This window comes from Lingula anatina, chromosome 2, assembly GCF_051362555.1.
Source record: "Lingula anatina isolate TDL-2025a chromosome 2, LinAna3.0, whole genome shotgun sequence".
Lineage (NCBI taxonomy): Eukaryota > Metazoa > Brachiopoda > Lingulata > Lingulida > Lingulidae > Lingula > Lingula anatina.
The window spans coordinates 2581265-2601104 of NC_141768.1; the positions used below are offsets into that span (position 1 = coordinate 2581265).

Here is a 19840-nt window from a genome sequence, read left to right on the forward strand (position 1 = left end):
TCCCTCTTTAACTTTTTTAAAAATCTTTGTTCGAGTTTGTAGGGCCTATCCTTGACCTTTCCAAGAGTGTTCTACCCATCCTCCTCGGAGTCAGCTATAATTTACTGATTGTACAAACCGACTCAAAGTTTTCAAAACAACATTTTCAAAATTTTTGATCTGCTTCCAGAATCTAAATTAAATTTTCACCCGTTCTTCATTTCTTTAGTACAGTACGGTACTTGAATGAATATCCACAATAATCCAATAGTAGAAAATATAAGCGAATCCATTATTGGAAATTTATTTTATTTATACGTAGCGACGGTCAAACATTAGGATCTTAACCTAAGATCATCCACAAGGAACATACCTTGATGAACTCAGGTGAAGCCTTTACCAGCACCTTCTGGTGGATACATCTTAGGTATTAAGAAATAGACAAGAGAAAGTAGGAGAGCATTTTATTTATGTTTAGTCACTGACATATGCAGTGAACAACCTAAAAATGCATGATGTCTGTACATCAATATTTATTTTCTTTTCATAACACACTTCTGAAGTGTTGCCTTTATTTCATACAATGGTTTAAGGTACCAACAATTTCATCAAATATTGTTTTTACTCTCTATATATAATAAAATAGCACCACCAATAACATTGCAATGAATTATATTCAACAGTAAAGTACTATAGCACAGACCACGTGGATATTTCTTTAATTCACAACTTATGCTTTACCAGATAATGAATAACATTTGTACGAAATAAATTTCAGAAAATCTCGATTGTTCCATGAAGAAAATGAACTGTTTTAGTCTCATCTGTTGCCAATATACAAAGACACTACAGGATGTCTTTAAAATTAAATGACTGAAAGTACTGTAATGAGAACATTGTATAATGTTAACAAGATAAGTAAATGTATGATTACTTTTACAATAGCACATTCATGGAAAAGTTACAGAGAAAATGAAACTTTGCATGTGTTCCATTTACCTATACCTATTATGTATAAATAAAAAAAATTATAAAATCAAATTGACATTTCTCATGTCTTCTAGAATGTTGAATGGTCACTGGCACAGTGACAAACTGACAAGCACTACTAAAAGTAGGAGCACAAATGAGGTAGGCTACAGTACTTCAAGTAAGATGAACTTCTAAATAATTAATACCTTGAGATCATCCAGTTCCAATTTTTTAAATTTAATTTAATTGTTGATTTGGTGCATACTTAACAGTGCAATTTGGCAAACTTGAACAATGCAAATAGCTTAGTTGGCCAAAATTAAGGGTATACCTACTACACTGGCACACCAAAATATCTACTTTAATTCTGATAACCATGGAAATGCAATCATTCTTCTTTCTGTCTTTACAAAGATAATCTGATTTCAAGAAACTCTAACTGGAGACATGATAATAACTGCATAAGCATACAACCTACATTTCATAATGACACAGTAACATGTAGACTGTTTTCAGGTCAGTTTTAACAACAAAAAATTTCACAGTTTTAACTTCATAAAGAAGCTTGCCTCCACCCCACCCCACTCCCCATGTACAGGTGCATTCATCCCCTATGTGAACCACATTTGGGTAAACCCAGACCCCTATGTGAACCACATTTGGGTAAACCCACACCCCTATGTGAACCACATTTGGGTAAACCCACACCCCTATGTAAACTATGTTTGGTTGAACCTTCCCCTTATGTAAGAATAAACCTGTCTTGCTGCTAAATCCAATATTTATATGAAACTAGACCAGCATGCATTGCTGCTCTTCCTCCATCTTAAATTTCCAGATCACAACTAAGTCCATTCCACCTATCAGGGGCCTCCAGGAAATACCGGTCCATTGCCTCCAAGAAACGAGTTCTGTACAGCTCTGGAGACACAACTGTTGGCATTTTCCCTGAACAATGATAGCATAAACATAATCAGTATACATGAGAAATACTAAGAAATTTGTTTGGCATTCTATTTTGTATTATATGTAATTTATACCACTTGATATCTTGATATTGTAAAACTGTCAGGCTCTTGGAAATGTAGCAATTTAAAAATATCATGGTATGCTAATATTATGACACATCATAAAAAAAGAGACTATTTTAATTCTAATTAAAATTGTGCCTCTCTATCACAAAAGCTTAGTTCAATACAACTGTAATAAGACCTTTCAAGAACAAGTAATGTCAACCCTGCTTAACTGCACTGACTATACAGGGACTCTCATGAATACAATCAAATTAACAGACTAACAAGCCTCCTCCTGGTGTTGAGATCAACACAGTAAAGCTGGTGATCATACGAGTAAATTTAAAAACAAGAATCTGATTGGTCCCTATGTAAGGCCTCATTCAGAACAGCGGTCTAACAGATCCCAGGGTCACTTGAATGCTTGTTGCATAATCCGGATCCCCACAAGAAATCTATTCAGTGTCTACTCCTGAATTAAACGACAAGCTTTTTAGTGGGTCTCCATATTTGATCTGTGGAACTCTAAGTCCACTGTTCTGAATGTGCTCTAAGAGAAATCATGTGTTCTGACGGTCACCTTGTCCTCCCAGGATCCCTGAAGACTTCACCATGGTCTCCAGCTTCTTGTCCCAGGTAAATGTTCTGATGTAGTCTGGAGGACAGTTTATTAAAACTATGTACAATATATCAGTAGAACAATTCTTTAAAAATATACATCAATATGTACAATATAACTAAAAGCTTCTTGCTGAAACACCACATCAAACTTATTCTGCATAAATCTTAATAATTTCAAAGTAAAGCACTGAATAATGCAATGCTGTTTGTTTATAAACAATTTTTCATCAACACTGATTCTAATTAACTGATTTGAGTTGAAAAAGAATATCAAGATAGGCGACAAAAAAAATTTATGAATATCATTTTCGTAACCTATACTTAATTACCAATGATTCCTACAAGAACCTCTCCCTTCTGTTCATCTACACCCATCAGTAAAGAGTAGTCCATGACAAGATGGCTGGACAGGAACTGGGTGTCATTGGTTATGGCGGACATCAACACCTTCCTGGCGTGAGGACGCAGGTATAACGGATTGTCTAGGCTCACTTTTGACAAAAAAATGAAGTTTTAGTTGAAATACTTACATATAAATATACTGTAAATACTTAAAATAAAAAAAAAATTATTTCAAAGGAATGGTAGAGTTTATTTGGTAAGCATTATGAAAAAAAAAATGGGTTGTTATGGTAGCAATAAGATTGTCCAAATAAAAACAGTGTTTCTTTTTATTTTCTTATGTTTATTACAACTCCCAGCAATTTAGACAATGCCCATATGGGACTCTATACTTCAATCTTAGAAACTTACTTTTCAACAAATTTTCATCTAAAAGCACTAAATCCTCACTCTTCTGATTGGCTGTCTTTACTAGACGGTTACGCTCTGAACCTTTTAAATCATACACCTAGAAGTAAAATAACCAGAACTCCTTTTTTTCGATTTTGGTTTTAAAATTATAATAAAAAAATAATACAACTGTATATTAAGTAATAATATGATACAATTTTTTTTTTTTGGTTTTCATAAATTAATAATTTAAAATGCACAAACTCTAGGATGTTTTCAGCATAAATTTCAAAAACTCAATAAAAAGAAACTATCCAATAAATACAAACCTGAGTAATTTTCTTGCTTTGAGGATAGAATAAATTTTCCATCACCAGAAGATCTTGCTTGGTAGCCATGTTGGTTTGGTTGTTACGGAAACCAATCCTATATGCTCCTACTATTTTGGCAAGAGCAGTAGGACTCTGTATAAAAAATAGACAAAAATAAATTGATCTGAACTGCATAAGGAACATGGATTTTGTTTTTAAATGTTGAATTTAAACCTTTAAACCTTTTGTGCATTTTGTTTTTAAATGTTGAATTTAAACCTGTGAAAAATGTATTATAAACTTCATCAACTGTGAGAACAGATTGGTGACATATGGTGATGTTTTTCATTCAGGACAAATGAAAGTTTCAATAAGATCTGAAAAACTTGTCTGGACACTGTTCTGGATGAATAATTTAGGTGAATCTGACATGGGTCATTTTAGGCTAAAGTATCAGAAATAGAATCTAAATGTATTAATTGAGTGTGCAGATCTGGCAATTTAGCCTCCACACCTTTAAACAATTATGGAAATCAAAACTTAAATGAAAGAAACACATTTTAATGCAACAGGCAAAGAACAAATGAACATCACTCTCTTTAATGTTGACAAGAATTGTCCCTTGAGACTGGAAATATTGGAAAGCTCTCTTAATCATTTCATCAACAGATAATATGTTAGGAGTTGTAAGAGATCTCTGACAGAATCCACTGACCTTATCAGTATGAGATTTCAATGTGTACTCAATATAGTGTGGGGCAAACTCTAGAAAAGACTGCACCTCTGGCTTGGACATCTGCTTCAAAATGTAGCGGTCATCTGAATAAAAATATAGCAGTCATCTAAATAAAGCATATATCAGTCATCTGAATAAAAAATATTACAGAGGTCATCTGAATAAGGATATAGTGGTCATTTGAATAAAAATACAGTGATCATTTGAATAAAACTGTAGCAGTTATCGGAATAAAAAATATTTTAAATCGCACAAATTATAAAAACTTAAATCAATGTTGCTCCTTGTGGCCATGGTGTACAATATCACAACACTGATTCAATAGCAGTTTTCTGGCATTACAAGCCTTTTTAATAGAAGTAAAGACATCATATATAATGACTGCAGGAAAAATCTGTCTCAGCTCTTTTTATGTTGACATTTATGGAACTCTCTCTCTCCTGAACATCACTATAGAATGAACATTTTGATGCAATGTAGCTTTATACTCAGACCCGATAGCCTGACATTTCTTATTAGACATAAGACAAGAACCAGCTCACCTTGAGTTTTACAGAAGGCAGAGCCAGATTTCCCTCCCTTGGCAAGCCAGTTAATACACCTGGATAAAGACCTGATGTACCTGGATAAATACAAACAAAGAGCTGACAGTGGAATTCTCTGTAAAATATCACTAGCAAAACTGCCAGCTTCTGTATCACATATTATAAACTTGCCACTTTCAAGACCAAGTTTTGATATCCGAGTTCAGCAAATCTTTTAAATCTATTGATATCATAGTTTTCAGACAAAAAAAAAAAAAAAAAAAAGATCCAGTTTGTCCATTACGTTTTATAATGTTTTACAACACCCTAAGAGAAAACACACTTTCACAATAACTGTATTTCATTAAGAATCAAACCTTACAAATGTGCCTTTCACCTGGTATATAAAAATGTCTTTTAATTTGATATTTCACCACTGGTTAGCTACCCCAGCACATCACTGGATATGTGAAGAGTAGCCACGAGAACCAAGAATGAGTACCTACCCTGCTTCCCCCTCTGGACACAAAATTTTTCTCATCTGCTTGAAGCTCTCAGCATGGTAAACTTGACAGTAGAACTTTGATGATCCCTCAGCATATTCTGTTTTGGAATAGAATAAGACTTTTAGAATACAGAGCGGAAAATGTCAGAAAAACAGTGATAGCACTGATAGAAGTAAAATAATGAAAACCTAGAACATAGATAATGTGAGACTGGCTTTACTGTGCATTAAAATGTTGCCTAAATTCAAATATAAGAGAGTGACATATAAACACTTCTTCTGATTATTACCCATTTGTTCCCTGAGATAAACTAAAGAATCTGGACAAAAGACATGCATAAAACTTAACATGAATCAATACACTTACGGAGCTCTATGTGGTATTTAGGAGTCTTGGCTTCTTTTCCATCTATTTCCTCAACTAAAATAAAATTAAAAAATATTATATATCTTTTACTATTTACTGAACAGTGTGATAATGAAAACTGATAGTAAAGGCATAAAAACATATAGTAAAGGGATAAAAAGACAATGAATGTTCCCGTAGCTGAGCATTCTAACATTTGTCATAGTTTAAAACACAATTTAAACCATGGCAGATGAGTGCTGATAATTATGTTTTAAGAATCTCTTCCAGGACAAGAAAAAACAAAAGAAAAGATCAGCTTCACTTACAGTAGGTGCTTGCTTCATAACTAGATTCACTTTCGCCAGGGGTAAACTTGACCGAGGCCTCCAAGTCCTTCTTTCTACTGGGGCTGGAGTCCCGGCTGCTCTGCCCTTTAGCGCTCCGTAGAAACTTTAAGACACCCCCAGCTGCCTTCCAATGTTGGACTGACAGGAGTGAAAATGTTTAATGAAAACATGATTTACTAGAGACATGCATTCTTATTAATATAAGGGACTGAAATAGCATGGCTAGGGTAAATTTCATAATATTAAACTATGTCACTATTACATTATATCATAATAATAAAAACAACCAATTGTAACAAAAACATGGCATATATGTATAGCAATTCCACTGTCTTTAAAAATATTTACAAAAGAGAATCTGTTAATTTAACAAAATGCAATATATTAATTTTACAAACCATTCTTCTCCTTACCTGCATCCAGCCTCCCTGTGCTCTCCACTCTGGATAAACCCCCCTTCTTGATCTGGCTACAAAATATGATTACAAAATCTAATTAGCAGGTGACATGTGTAGATCTCATCAAAGATTTAGCCTCATTTACAATAAATTAAATACAACTTATTTATAAATTAAGAGAGAAAATTAAACACACTTCCATGGATAAATACTGCCAGTTTTTATTCATTGTCATGAGACTTGGGGCTTTCTCAGATGATCCCCATTGTGTTTGTATTCACAGAATAATACATTAAGCACCTACTTTATATCATACGCTTCTTTGGAAAGAGCAAGTTGCTTCAGTTCATTCAACTTCACTTTGTACTCAATAGAGCTGAAATAAGAAAGCAGGGTTTAATGATGGCAAACCATTCTCTTTAAACCAAATATCAAATGAAAGCAACCAAAAAATTCAGTAATTTTCTTTACACCAACAGATTCCCTTTTTCTATTCTTTTTTATCTTTTGCTTAAAATGTCATCACCTTTTGACATTATAAGCATTGGATCCTTTTTTCACAACTTTCACAACAGCTGAATTTCCCTCACCATGTTCATTTGACCTGTACATTACCTTAATGCATAAGCAATAATAGAGCTGGGTTCCCTATCTAACACAATCACTGGAATGTCATCTGACAGAGGCAGGAGGTAGTGCTCATCTGGTGGGCTGGAACAGGGAATTATCATATATAAATAGAGAGATCTGTGATGTGGTGAAAAGACTTAACTGTCTTTGTACTTTTTTAGGGGGTGAAAAGGTCTACCTTTTTTTTCAGAAAAAGAATCCCCTCTGAAATTGGCGCTTCCTATATATAGATGTAAGCATCATTGTTGACCACAGTAAAAAAAATGTTGAAATTTGTCTCAAGAACAGAGCTGATGCCCTTATACTAGTAGTAGTTAATGAAGACCCTGTAGTGTTAGTTTTATTCTTATATTTGCTTGTTACAAATTTAAGTTTCCATTTATATTGTACATTATCACCATTTTTGTGGTACATTTGCCTATAATGAAATCCTGTCAATATATAGTGTATATGTACATATAGTGATGCTTAGGCCACACTTTTTTATTTTTATGGATGACATCCTCTGGGGACCCCAAAATCGGTGCGAGCGGGCGAAAAAAAAAAAAAAAACAGTCCAAAAAAAAAAAACCTGCTTAAGAAAACTTATGTTTTCAGTACACAGCTGGAAACACTAATTTACCACAGAAACACGTACGTATCAAACTAACAACATGTCTATATCCATGTTCTCAAAATATTAAAGCATTGTGAATAGGGCCTACTTTGTAGAAAGGTAAAAAGTCATGAATATATATGCTGAATATTACCAAATCTATTTAAGGTTATTTCATGCATTCTATTGGTACAGCAATCAATAAAACAAATATAATAGCGTGTCTTTATTTGTACTGTCAGAAAATTAAAGCATTAAAAACACTTCACAGAATTGTTTAAAAAAATGAAGCAAAGATAGGCCTATGCTTCCTACTACCAAATCTAAAAAAGGTAATTTCGGTCGATGCCATTTTGTTTACTTCGACTCACACGTAGCAGCCAACTATCGGGTGGCCTGTCCGACCTTCAGTCCACCAAATACCACGACGCTCTTGTCGACCCTTTTTTCGCTACAAAAAAACCTGGTATGTGCTGCTTTGGACAGAATGTCACTGAAATTTTCCGGGCGATGATCGCTGGCCGCGGCCAGCCTTTCGTATAATTGTAAAAGGGTGATATCTCCATGACAATATCAATGGCAAACCAATCCAAAACGACGGCCCCGTTCTCTTTATGACTTTAATTGTCGTGCATTTTGAAATTAATGCTAGAGATGAATTTGACGGCAAAGCTGCCATATTTCCACGTGGTGATAATACGCATGCGCAGAAAGCTCATTTTCCGCACTCGGAACTACTCGGATGTCTCCGCAGTTGACAATGACAGTATGGATCTTGCGGAATAAGCCGAGGATTGCCGATTGCATTTTCCGGCAAATTCAATAAAGACGTTTGCGACAACCGACTTCCTTGGGGGGAGGGGGGGGGGATTTTTTTTTTTTTTTTTGGGAGAACGGACGAAAATCGGTGCGCGCGCAGGATGTCATCCATAAAATTAAAAAAGTGTGGCCTTATTTATAAATCATTTTTTTAAAGTATATTTTGAAATTAACTTCCTAAAAGATGTGATCCTGAAAGAAAAACCATGTCAAGGGCATAAACAATATGACTTCAAAATAAAAAGAAAGAGTACATAATAGACCAGGGTGTAAAGTCTCCTAACTTTAAGACAATGTAACTCTTTTGTAGCCCTGTTATCTTACAAATTTTACAGTAGTCACAAAATGCACCGATCTCTTTTCCTTGAAAAAAAATGTAACAAACTTAGTGTTCTGAAATTCCTCACAAGGTTTACTTACAATGGATTGTGTATGGGAACTGGACCAATACTAGACAGAAAACTGGTGATAATGTTCTTCATGGCTCCTCCCTGTTTGCTGCCTCTCTCTGCGCCCTCTGCTGGAAGACAAGAGAAAAATTGCTTCCATATGTGATGTACCGATAATATTAAATGACAATTATAAATCCGAACCAAAAAAAAAATGCAAGCATGCATATACATCCACACAAACACACACGCACCCACACTGTCACTATGAAAATTCAAGTGATGGCAGTATGGCAATACTTTAGATAAGATCTGTTATCAACCATAGCAGAACAGACATAAAGATCCACAGCAAACAAATATTAACAAATTTCACAAAGTTACGTATAAATGGAAAATAACATAAACAACAATAGTCCATTTCAAAGACCAACAAAGCTAGTTCAATCCACGTACGCTGTACAAGAACCTTACATTTGAGTATGCAAATAAACAACATAAAAGATGACAGCATACTAAGGAAATAAATTTACTACAGACATAAACAACATTCGCTCAGAGTTGCCTTAAATAACTCTATTCAAAGAAGGTACCTCCTTCGTCAAGTTATTAAAAATAAAAAATACAAATGAAAAGAAAGGGGACTGCAATAAAAAAGAGATTATTCAAATCATAAATGAGGATCTGGTTATCATTATTTCTGACCTCTCGTATTCTTGCTCTCATCAGCAGACTTTGTCTTTCTGTGTCCCTTGTGTTCAGAGACGGCGGAGATGGTGGCTTCAGGGGCACGCTCCTCACCATATGGTTTGCCGACTATTACTTCTCGAGGAGCTGAAAGAAATAAGAAAGAAGAAATGCCAAAAATTTGCTTTAAAAATGTCTACCTATCTAAATTCTTGTATGATATATTAAGGACACTTTTACTGCAAAGTATATAAAATATCTAGAAATGAATTTACAGGCATCAGTTACATTAGTGCATTACATTTGCATACAAAATATCAATAGGACAGATACATCTTCTCAACTAATTTAAAACAAATGGCAAAGACAAAATTGCTTTTTATAATACACTATTCTATGGGGTTTTTTCCTGCAATAAGTAATATTTCCAATCTCAAAAGAAAAATTTAAGACAAAGACAAATTCAACTCTAGTTATGGTTAGTGTTAAAATAAATGTGCGTAAATACATTTAAGTTGAGATACAAGTATACTGTTAAGATGAGTATACTGTTAAGATATTATGAAATATTCAAACAGGCCTACTGCATCAACGTGATGCTTCTGTTTTTTTTTAAATAAATTACAAAATATACAAGACTATTCATTTGCCCATAGATCTCAGCAAAATTTAACATCCAAATAACAGTTTCCAGTGAAGGAATTCATTGTTAGGGGTAAAAGATGTCACCTTTAAAATGTTACAACATCTAAAAACTGTTTTCAGATTTCAGTATGCAAAATATCATATATAATACAATAAATATATTTTACTATTCACATAACATTGGAAAATAAAAGCAATATTGGATCAAACATCATATGCACCAAATGACAAGATATCCATGCAAAAAGAGTAAAATTCCTAACACAATGTAGAATATGAGGATTTTAAATTTTTTAATTTTAATTTTTAAATATAATGCAATTGCCAAATACCCTAAGACAGTGGGGGCAGTGGGTGTACCTGTGTCTGCAAGCTAAACTTCAAACAATTTGCAAATAATCATTTTTATATACAGATACTTTAAGTGTCTGCATATATTTTGATTGGTCTGTCTTTCTATGTTGTCGCTGTCACCGTTGCTGTCACCATTGCTGTCTGACACATGACTTTCGCCCCATAACTGTCAAACCATAGTTTTGCTTTACTTTAAATCTACTGAGTGAATTTGTTTAGTAAAGAAGCAGGTTGCTTTTGAAAATAATGTCCAAACATTTGTGAGCTTTGCTGCCTTGTTTTTTTTTCTGATTCACAACAGTTGTACATTGATCTATGAAAATATTTTGAAGATCAAATTATATCAGAATTTATACAGAATAAATGGTCATGGAAAGTGAATTATATATGTGACTTACACAATGCAAGCATTTAACAGACTCTTTATCTGCTCACCACCCATCAAAACCGTCTACTCCACACAGCACCTACCATTAATACTACTAAAGTGACAGACGACAAACCCACTGTCTATGGGGTTCACAGGTGGCTGAGCAGGGGCACTGCCCCCATCCAGAGCCTGGCTAAGGAGCACAGCATTTATCCCAGGGCTGTCACTAAAGACATAACTATCTGCAGAGGTGGTTAGTTCCAAACCTGAAGTTACTGAAAGTTACAGGTGATTTATGTGAGCTTAATATAATATGATACCAAGGCCCATGTCACAAAAGAATGATCTGAAGTTGAAAGTTGAGGCCAAAAAAGTTTAGTTTACTTCAATCCAGGATTATATGTTGCAGTCCAATCTTACTATCAGTCTGAAATTTCAGTCAATTACCACTTCTTATAAAAATTAATTAATTAATTAATTAATTAATTAATTAATTAATTAATAAAACATTCCTAATTTTCTCATTGAAGGGGATCTCTTCTGATTTATCCTGGACCAAAGTAAACTAAAATATTGAGTTGGAGTTAAGTTGCATGGAAAACAGTGTAAATAAATGTTAAATGAATTCATAAAATCATGCAATAAAAGTTCATATAAGTAATACAATGCAGTTATCCACAGAAGTTTAGTATTTCAAGTAAAAAGATGATAGAAACAAGTGCAAAAACAGAGATTAGGTAATCAAAAATAAAATTGGCAAAATAACTATAAGCTTAGAGTGACAGTGTCAAGCAGGTGACCTGCTCAGTAAAAAAAAGGGGGAAAGCCATTCGTGTGGCTGTTAGTAAATATGATGTTATAGCAATCCTATCTTTACACTATATTATAAAGTGTACCCTTCCATACTCAATATAAAGAATATAATGCAGACAACTCATCTTCAGTTTACAATTTTTTTTCAATACCCAGATTGCCAATAATTGAAAATATATCCCAATATGACAAAGAATAAAATATGGTAAATAGAAGAGTACAGTTTACATGTTCCTGTAATGGAGTCATAGCTAAGATTTAGTTTGTCAGTGACGGGATAAATTATTACAAATAATTAAAATCAGGTTAGATTTAAGGGTTGCTTTTGGAGGACTCTGGTTAAGCAGTGACAAAATACTCACCAATAACAACTATACCTTCATGAGACACATCATCATGGGTTTCAAAAACATATACAAAAACAAACAAATACCAAAACAAACAAGCAAACAAATGAATTACAAAAACTGCACTTCACAAGAAAGCACACACACTTACTCTCAGGAGTCTTACTGATATCTTTCATAGCTTCTTCCATCTCTTTGGACACATTATTACAGCACCATGCAGCCAAGGGATCATAAGAGCCTGGTGAAGTGGAAGATATCATTCTGCTTTACGCACATACAAAAATCACTGGCTTTAAACATGGGAGAACAAACAAACATATACTCCATCCCACTGCATTTGAAAACAAGACACTAGGAATTCCCTCATCAGCAGGATACATATACATTATAACATGCAAGAGATATACTTCAGTGGTGAGAGAGAAAAGCTACTGTTTTTGGTATAAAATAAGAAATAAGCATGCTAGGGAAGTAGAAAGAGTTTAGGTATGGATGAGGTGATACACATGTTTATGTTCACAAACAGTATATTATCAATATATAAAAATGGGTTATTGTTTATCTTAAATAATTCATGCCAAGTGTTAAAGTATTCATTAAAAGATGAAAAATTTGTAACTAATAAATAGCTAAGAAGTACACTTGCAGTTCCTTAGTAAATCTCAAACTCTTAATATAAGATGACATCAATTAAATCACGAGCTAAAAGTTTCATTTGGAAATGATTATGTAATTTAAGTAAATTTTTTTTCTTTTTCTTTTACCTTCCTCTACTGTAGTTTTTTCAGCAGTAGGCAAAGATACCTTTTCAACCCCTGATGCCTGAATAATATATATATATTACACACATTTAATCATTATTTAACAATTAAAAAAAAAAAAGTAAAAACTTTATACATCGGACAAGAATCAAAAATATTTTAAATTTTGTCACATGAAAAAATGAAATCAGTTTGACTCAAAATCCAATTTAAGGGTCGATTAGCCTTACTTAAATCAATTTGAATAGGTTATCCTAAACAAATAAACAAAATTGACATCTTAGTCTTCAAAAGCACTCACATTACTGGGGGAGCTGTTACCAGTCTTGGGGGTGCCAGAGTTGGACTCTTTCCCACTTTTCTGCATTGAATCCTTTTTGTTCTTCTCTTTTTCCATTTTCTTTTGTTGATGTTGAAATTCTAAGATCCTGCAAAAAAAAAATACAAATTATCATGTACATCTATCACAGTGGGGTGTATAATTAAAAAAATTACAACTGCGAGAGCCAGCTGAGGGATTCCATAAAGTTGTATTTAAATTATGAAAAAAATTAAAACACAACAACATCCAATAATAAAAGGCCATTACTTTGTATTCCAATCTGAAACATTCTCTGCCACCAGTTGCTTCATCCTGACCATACCATCCGTCACTTCCAAGATGGCGGCATCGGATATCATGCTGTCTGCTGAAACCATATCTTGGTTCACAGGAAAATGCTTGAAGAGCTTTTCCATTTTCTCTCGAAAGTCAGCTTTGTCTTTCTGAAAGAATTATATAAAGTGAAGTAATGCTATAAATCTGCAGGTTATAAAAAGATTAATATTATATTAATTTTCACCTCTTAAAAAATAATAAAACAAAAAAATCAAAATTCTTATTTTAACATCAACTTTACATGGTACACAGTGTTTGAATGAGAATCTATTTTTGATATTTAGGTGCATGATGGTATTGTTATCCTTTTACTTAATGAAAATAGTTTTATAATGTACACTACCTGTTGTTGTCCCAGATGCTTTTCAACAACCTCTGCTTGCTTATCTGACTGAGTTTCCAAGCGGAGTTTATGCAGTAATTGCACTATAGAATCAAACACCTGAAGACCACTGAAACATATTTGAATTCAAAAATACAAAATCTTTTTTTCCTTCTTGATAACAAGACACTAATCCTGTATACTTGTAATCCACTTCCATCAATGGAAAAATTTATTACATCTTAGTTCATTCTACAAATTTGTTTATAAACAGGTTATTTTCTCTTTCTAATGAAAAATGTCAATTGTACCCAGTTGAACCTTACCACAAAAGAAGCAATACTTATGAATAAACTTAAAATTTCAACAAAGTTTGAGTACAACAACCACTAAATTTCCTTACTCTTGATAAAGTTTCTTGAGTCCCTCCTTTGTCTTGTAGTGCCAGTTGACTGCAGGCATCCATTTTAATGTTTGTTCTTCCCAAAACCCACAGTCCTTCACGTAGCAGATCCTCAGAGGTGGCAACGCAATGTCTTTGTTCTTGACAGTGCTGTATCTGAGAATTTCCAGAAAAAAATAAAGACATAAATATATCAAAGAATTCTCAACTCTGAGGAACATATTCAATGACATTAAAGAAGACAGAAACATATCTATACAGGCATCAAAACAGTATACAGACCCCCAATCCGAAAAAATAATAATAAAATAAATAAATTCTTATAGCCTCTTCCAATGTATTACAAAGCCATGTTGCACAAAATTATCAAAAAAAATTCATACCACCATAAGGTATAATTCTGAACTTAAATCAACATACAAAAAATAAAACAGGCAAGAGAAAAAATTGTTTGAAGTAGCAAATGGGAAATAAAAAGTATTGCTTATAAGGCTCCTTTACAAAGATAAAAGCAAAATAACAATGAAAAGTGTGCAACAATTGTGGACTAATTATCCACTTTCAAACCAAATCGTATGAGAAGAATGCAACAAAAATGTTGAATGTCAAACTCAATCTGACAGTCTTTCATAAAAGTATTAGTTAAGTTCAGATCAACTGTGAACTGTACATCAAAGAAAACATTTTCCTATGTATAGCTGATGTATAGCTATCTTACTTGAAAGATGCCACAGTCTGTTTGAAACCAAAGTACTGATAGTGATCACTGTGGAGAGAGTGTGTACACGACTTCTGGGCATCGCGTCGGGTGTACACGTTACCATGGAAACGCAGCTCTAGGTATTTAGCAAACGACAATGACCAAGTCTCTAAAGCTATAGGAACCACTGCACTGGCCTGAAATCACATTGATAAAATTCATATCAATTTAAATTTCATTTCATCAGATTTTGAGTCCAATGGACAAAACAATATTTCACTTCCATGACACTGCGTATGGTAAAATATGACTGATCATTTCAAACTGATACAAATTTGAAAATACAAATTCCTTTAGCAACCAGCTTCACTTCAGTCTATACCACTTATCCACAGTGCAAAAAAAAAAAAGAATCAAAATATTAAAAATCTACGAGTAGCCACTGTGCCACCTACCTGCTTGCACTTATTACAATAGCTCCATGTGAGAATGGTGTCAGTGAACCCTGGCAGTTTGTGTTCCAGCTTCCTCATGGTGATCTGGATACAGCCCTGGCCGTGGACAAAACGCCTGATGTGGTCCACCATTGGTGTGCCGCAATTCTCATGGGGGCACTTGTATGCCTCTCTGCAGAGATAAAATACTACTTTATTTAACTATAAAAAAAAATCCCTGTTTATGTGACTATCATATGTAATAGCCAGGTAATTAAACTGTCAATCTCTCAAAGCAACATAACAACATCATGGACCACAAAGTCTGGACTTTACCAAAAAACTTAGTTACGAGGAGGCGTGCCAGACAATTAAGCTGATTACACTGACTGCACCTTTGCGAAAATCCCCACTGAGACAGATTAATCATACTGAACGGATAACTTTTAATCTGATCACAGCCTAAGTCTCCCAGCAGGAAAGAAGCAAGATTCTTTCAACAGATGTCTATAATAAAGCTGGAAACTCACCTAAAACAATATCTTTCAAGAAAGCCTCCTAATGTGATGTCATTCCTCCCATAAAAAGCCATTTTGACAACCCTAAATAAATAACATAAATAAATGGTAGACATAGGTATATGCATAATAACAAAAACAAATTTCTGTCAAATGCATGAAGATCTACGTTCTCTTTAATCTTCAAACTGATGCAACAATTGTTGAGAATATTGGAAAAGATATCACAATCACATATGTGAATAAATATAAAATATTCAGGTTATCTTTGTTGTTTCAAATAAAGTGTTTTACATTTAATTTCCACGTTTTCATCAAACCTACCAAGGAAATACACAATGATTCGGAGTATTGGATGACACATATGAGAAACTGCAGAAGGAAACAGCAATTCTCTGGTGAAGAGCCGGGTTCAAGCAGTCAGTCTGGAAAGGATAAATTAAAATGCATGACTTTAATTCTAACCTAAATTTATAAATATAAGAAAAGTTGCTTTTTTTCACAATAAATTTCAGTTTATGCCATTAGTTTTTAATCATATTTTGTGAAATTATAATTCACAGACCAAGTAATCACTGATATCAATAATAAAATGACAGAAAAAAAACCCAAAAAGTCACCTTCTTCTCCCAAATCAAATCACCGACCACTTCAGAATTTTTATGTTCTGTACTTTGTGCAATGTGGTCATTCCGGTGCATCTTCTGGAGTTTGCTTTCTTGGGGACAAATGGGTTTGATTCTACCACCAGTTGCCCTGAAGTCTGCCAGCAGACCCTGGAAATGTTTGTGAAATTTTTTTTTAACCATAATCTCAAAAATGTGCACTGGTAACTTCTGAGTATTCTTGGATACATTAATTGGTTTTTGAGTTAGTACTGCTAAAATAGTTTAAAATTCACCATGAGCAAGGTGGCAGTAACTAAAATACCAATTCAGTTTCTTAAGACGAAACCAATATGGAAGTCTGCAGCCCAAGATAGAATACAATGGAAGAAGCATATTGAAGCCTTTATTCATCAGTGAAACACTTTCGGCTTTAAATGAAGATGATGATGGTGACGTTGAATGTAAAAAACCAACCTGCATCTCTCTATCTGTAACAGGTTTGACAACCGTTTCTAACAAGAATTGGTGAGGGGGAGCCACCTCCACACCATTCATCCCAAACACATCCTCAAAATGAGTCTCTAGGTCACCAAACCTTTGTCTCTGTTTTTTGTGACCATCAGGGGTCAAGTGTACTGACCAGTACAAATCCTTCTGTAGATATTTTCTGGAGGCACAATTCTGGCCTTCCTCTGTCACTAGGAAAGGTACCTCATAGCGCAAGTACGGCGATCCTGACAGAATTATGTCATCTAGTGTTTTCTTAAAAATCTGAGACTGTTTAATTGTTTCTGCCTTCATTTGTTCAGTTGTAAAAAAGATGGAGTCATCTTCAGTCTGTTGGTATGTTTGTAAGGGGTCTGATTTATCCAGTACCACAGATGCCGAAGTTGATCCACGTTTGTCTTCACTGTTCTCTGAACCACTGCTACTATATATTTTTCCACTGTCACTGCTGTTCTGAACATCAAGAGTATTATGACCGTGTGCAGAATCTCCATGTTTGGGAGATTTAGAATTTTTTGTTTGCCTTACAGGAGATTTACTGGCAGAACGCTTTGCTGGATTGGCATCTCTGTGTCCACTTCCACCTTGTGATCTGACATCAGGTTTGGGTTTGGTGAGCTGAAGAACTGGAATGTCACCTTCAACAATTTCTTTTTGCAACATGTCTGTCAGCTTCCCCATTTGGGGGTCAAGGTCAGGATGAGGGAATGCTGAAAGTGGCTTCCCAGCATGCACTTCTCCAATCTCTTCTGAGACAGTTATACTGCTGAGTGGCTTGAACTCAAGGTTTTTTTCATTCTCCTTCCCCTGCTCTTTAAATTCAAACTTTTTGTCTGGACTTTCTGGGGATGACCCCAGGGCATCTATCCCCAGGGGGACCTCATCTGGGGCAGGGGGTGGCATGGCAAACTCGTCCATGAGAAAGGAAATTTCCAATCTTGAGTTGAAGGCAATATAGATGATGAACTGTAGAATATTTTTCACCCTCTTCAGCTCGGGTTCTGATGCCCCCCTCAGTGTCACTGTGCAACCTAAATGTGCTGGACAGCCATCAAAATACATCAGGGTTTTCTTGTAGCCTGGAAATGTTTTGATGAATTTGTACATTTTGAAGAATAGTATTTTATCATATTATTACATAAGAATAGTATTTTATCATATTATTGCAAATTGAAACATGTCTTGTTGTAATCTTGTTTCATCTTGCAATGCAAGATGAAACAAGATTACAACAATGCAATGCAAGATGAAACAAGATTACAACAAGACATGTTTCAATTAAAACAAAAAGAAAAAAGAATACTTTCTTCAATTGTTGACTTGACATCAAAATATCTATTTCTCTCAGAAGGAGAAAATAATAAAAAATATAAATATAAATTAATCATCTACCCTTTGGCAAGGAGTGAGTGTGGACTCTAAAATTTCTACAAGTTCCAAGTGTAGGCTTATTCACAAGACCATCAATAGACGAGACAATATCTGCCTGGGTGAGTCTGGCAACCCTCTTCATCACACTCTGAAATCACACAATTTAAATGAAAATATTAAATAAATCACTCAAATGACAACAGTGAGAGACAAATTATATACCCCCCAAAAAAAACCTGGACCAAATACTTGAAATATATTATTACATTTGTCGTTTTTCCTCTATAAAGATAAAATTGCTTTCAGAACTAGAGGATCAGAGAGGCGATACTGCCTCCGAATATTGTACCACCAGCTGGAGCAAGCGCATTCGTATAGACCCCCACATACACAAAATAAGGGACACAGCCACCAGTTTTGTGCTTGACAAGCTGTAAAAATGCAATCAACAAGAATTTTCAAAATATGCCAAAAATATATATGACTAAAAATGGTACAATCAAAGTTAAGTTCATCGTAAGGTAGGTCAAAGGTCAATTTCAATGTCACAGTAAATTGCCAGTATATGACTTCCTATTCAACTTCAACAGTAACTATGGACCTGTCTCTGCCAGTTTTGGAGATAAAAGGGAAGCAAAATTTGCAAAGTTCAGTTCATGGTGAAAAGTAGGTCAAAGGTCAATTTCAAGGTCACATTTAGATTGCCAGTATATGACTTCATATTCAAGTTCAATAGAAACTATGGACATATCTCTGCTAGTTTTGGAGATAAAAGGGAAGCAAAATTTGCAAAGTTCAGTTCATGGTGAAAAGTAGGTCAAAGGTCAATTTCAAGGTCACATTTAGATTGCCAATATATGACTTCCTATTCAAGTTCAATAGTAACTATGGACCTATCTCTGCCAGTTTTGGAGATAAAAGGGAACCAAAATTTGCAAAGTTCAGTTCATGGTGAAAAGTAGGTCAAAGGTCAATTTCAAGGTCACAGTAAGATTGCCAGTATATGACTTCCTATTCAACTTCAATAGTAACTATGGACCTATCTCTGCCAGTTTTGGAGAAATAAGGGACTAAATGTTATAATTTTGGAGTAACCATAATGTGCCATAAATTTCCTACAGAAGAAATTAATTAAAATAAAGAAAAGGTCATTTTGGTCAAAATTCTTGAAATGGGAGGTGCTCCGAAGTTCCAGATGTTCAAATTTGATGAAATTATGTCATTTTTGACCACAAGTTGTCTGTTTTGCCAAGCCTTATGTTTTATATTTCCGGAGTTCAAAATTTATTATCCATTACCGTACTGCACATTTTGCTTTCACCACCAATATGTACTTTTTGATACAGCATAACTTTGGAGATAAAAGGGAAGCAAAATTTGCCAAGTTCAGTTCATGGTGAAAAGTAGGTCAAAGGTCAA

The 19840-nt window shown here is 34.3% G+C and overlaps 1 protein-coding gene across 8 annotated transcripts in view; it reads right to left on the reverse strand.

Annotated features, from left to right (window-relative positions):
* Nucleotides 1–427: 427 nt before the first annotated feature.
* The window catches only part of LOC106156802 (1-phosphatidylinositol 3-phosphate 5-kinase), a 29153-nt gene continuing 9740 nt past the window's right edge, over nt 428–19840 (reverse strand). For 2 of the 8 annotated variants that reach the window (XM_087005226.1, XM_087005225.1), the window contains exons 17-45: nt 18443–18569; nt 17018–18129; nt 16556–16711; nt 16260–16360; nt 15948–16019; nt 15439–15610; nt 15002–15180; nt 14284–14439; nt 13902–14010; nt 13490–13665; nt 13202–13328; nt 12904–12961; nt 12288–12377; nt 11078–11251; nt 9626–9754; nt 8952–9051; nt 7103–7198; nt 6792–6863; nt 6503–6558; nt 6069–6227; nt 5761–5814; nt 5395–5491; nt 4907–4986; nt 4344–4447; nt 3647–3781; nt 3339–3435; nt 2915–3076; nt 2545–2619; nt 428–1899 (exon numbers count right to left, since the gene is read on the reverse strand). In XM_087005226.1, coding sequence (XP_086861352.1) covers nt 1778–1899; nt 2545–2619; nt 2915–3076; nt 3339–3435; nt 3647–3781; nt 4344–4447; nt 4907–4986; nt 5395–5491; nt 5761–5814; nt 6069–6227; nt 6503–6558; nt 6792–6863; nt 7103–7198; nt 8952–9051; nt 9626–9754; nt 11078–11251; nt 12288–12377; nt 12904–12961; nt 13202–13328; nt 13490–13665; nt 13902–14010; nt 14284–14439; nt 15002–15180; nt 15439–15610; nt 15948–16019; nt 16260–16360; nt 16556–16711; nt 17018–18129; nt 18443–18569 — 4347 coding nt within the window. In that variant the 3' untranslated portion in view covers nt 428–1777. The remainder of the gene's footprint in view (nt 1900–2544; nt 2620–2914; nt 3077–3338; nt 3436–3646; nt 3782–4343; nt 4448–4906; nt 4987–5394; nt 5492–5760; nt 5815–6068; nt 6228–6502; nt 6559–6791; nt 6864–7102; nt 7199–8951; nt 9052–9625; nt 9755–11077; nt 11252–12287; nt 12378–12903; nt 12962–13201; nt 13329–13489; nt 13666–13901; nt 14011–14283; nt 14440–15001; nt 15181–15438; nt 15611–15947; nt 16020–16259; nt 16361–16555; nt 16712–17017; nt 18130–18442; nt 18570–19840) is intronic. The other 6 variants (XM_087005227.1, XM_087005228.1, XM_087005230.1 and 3 more) reach the window with 6 other exon arrangements.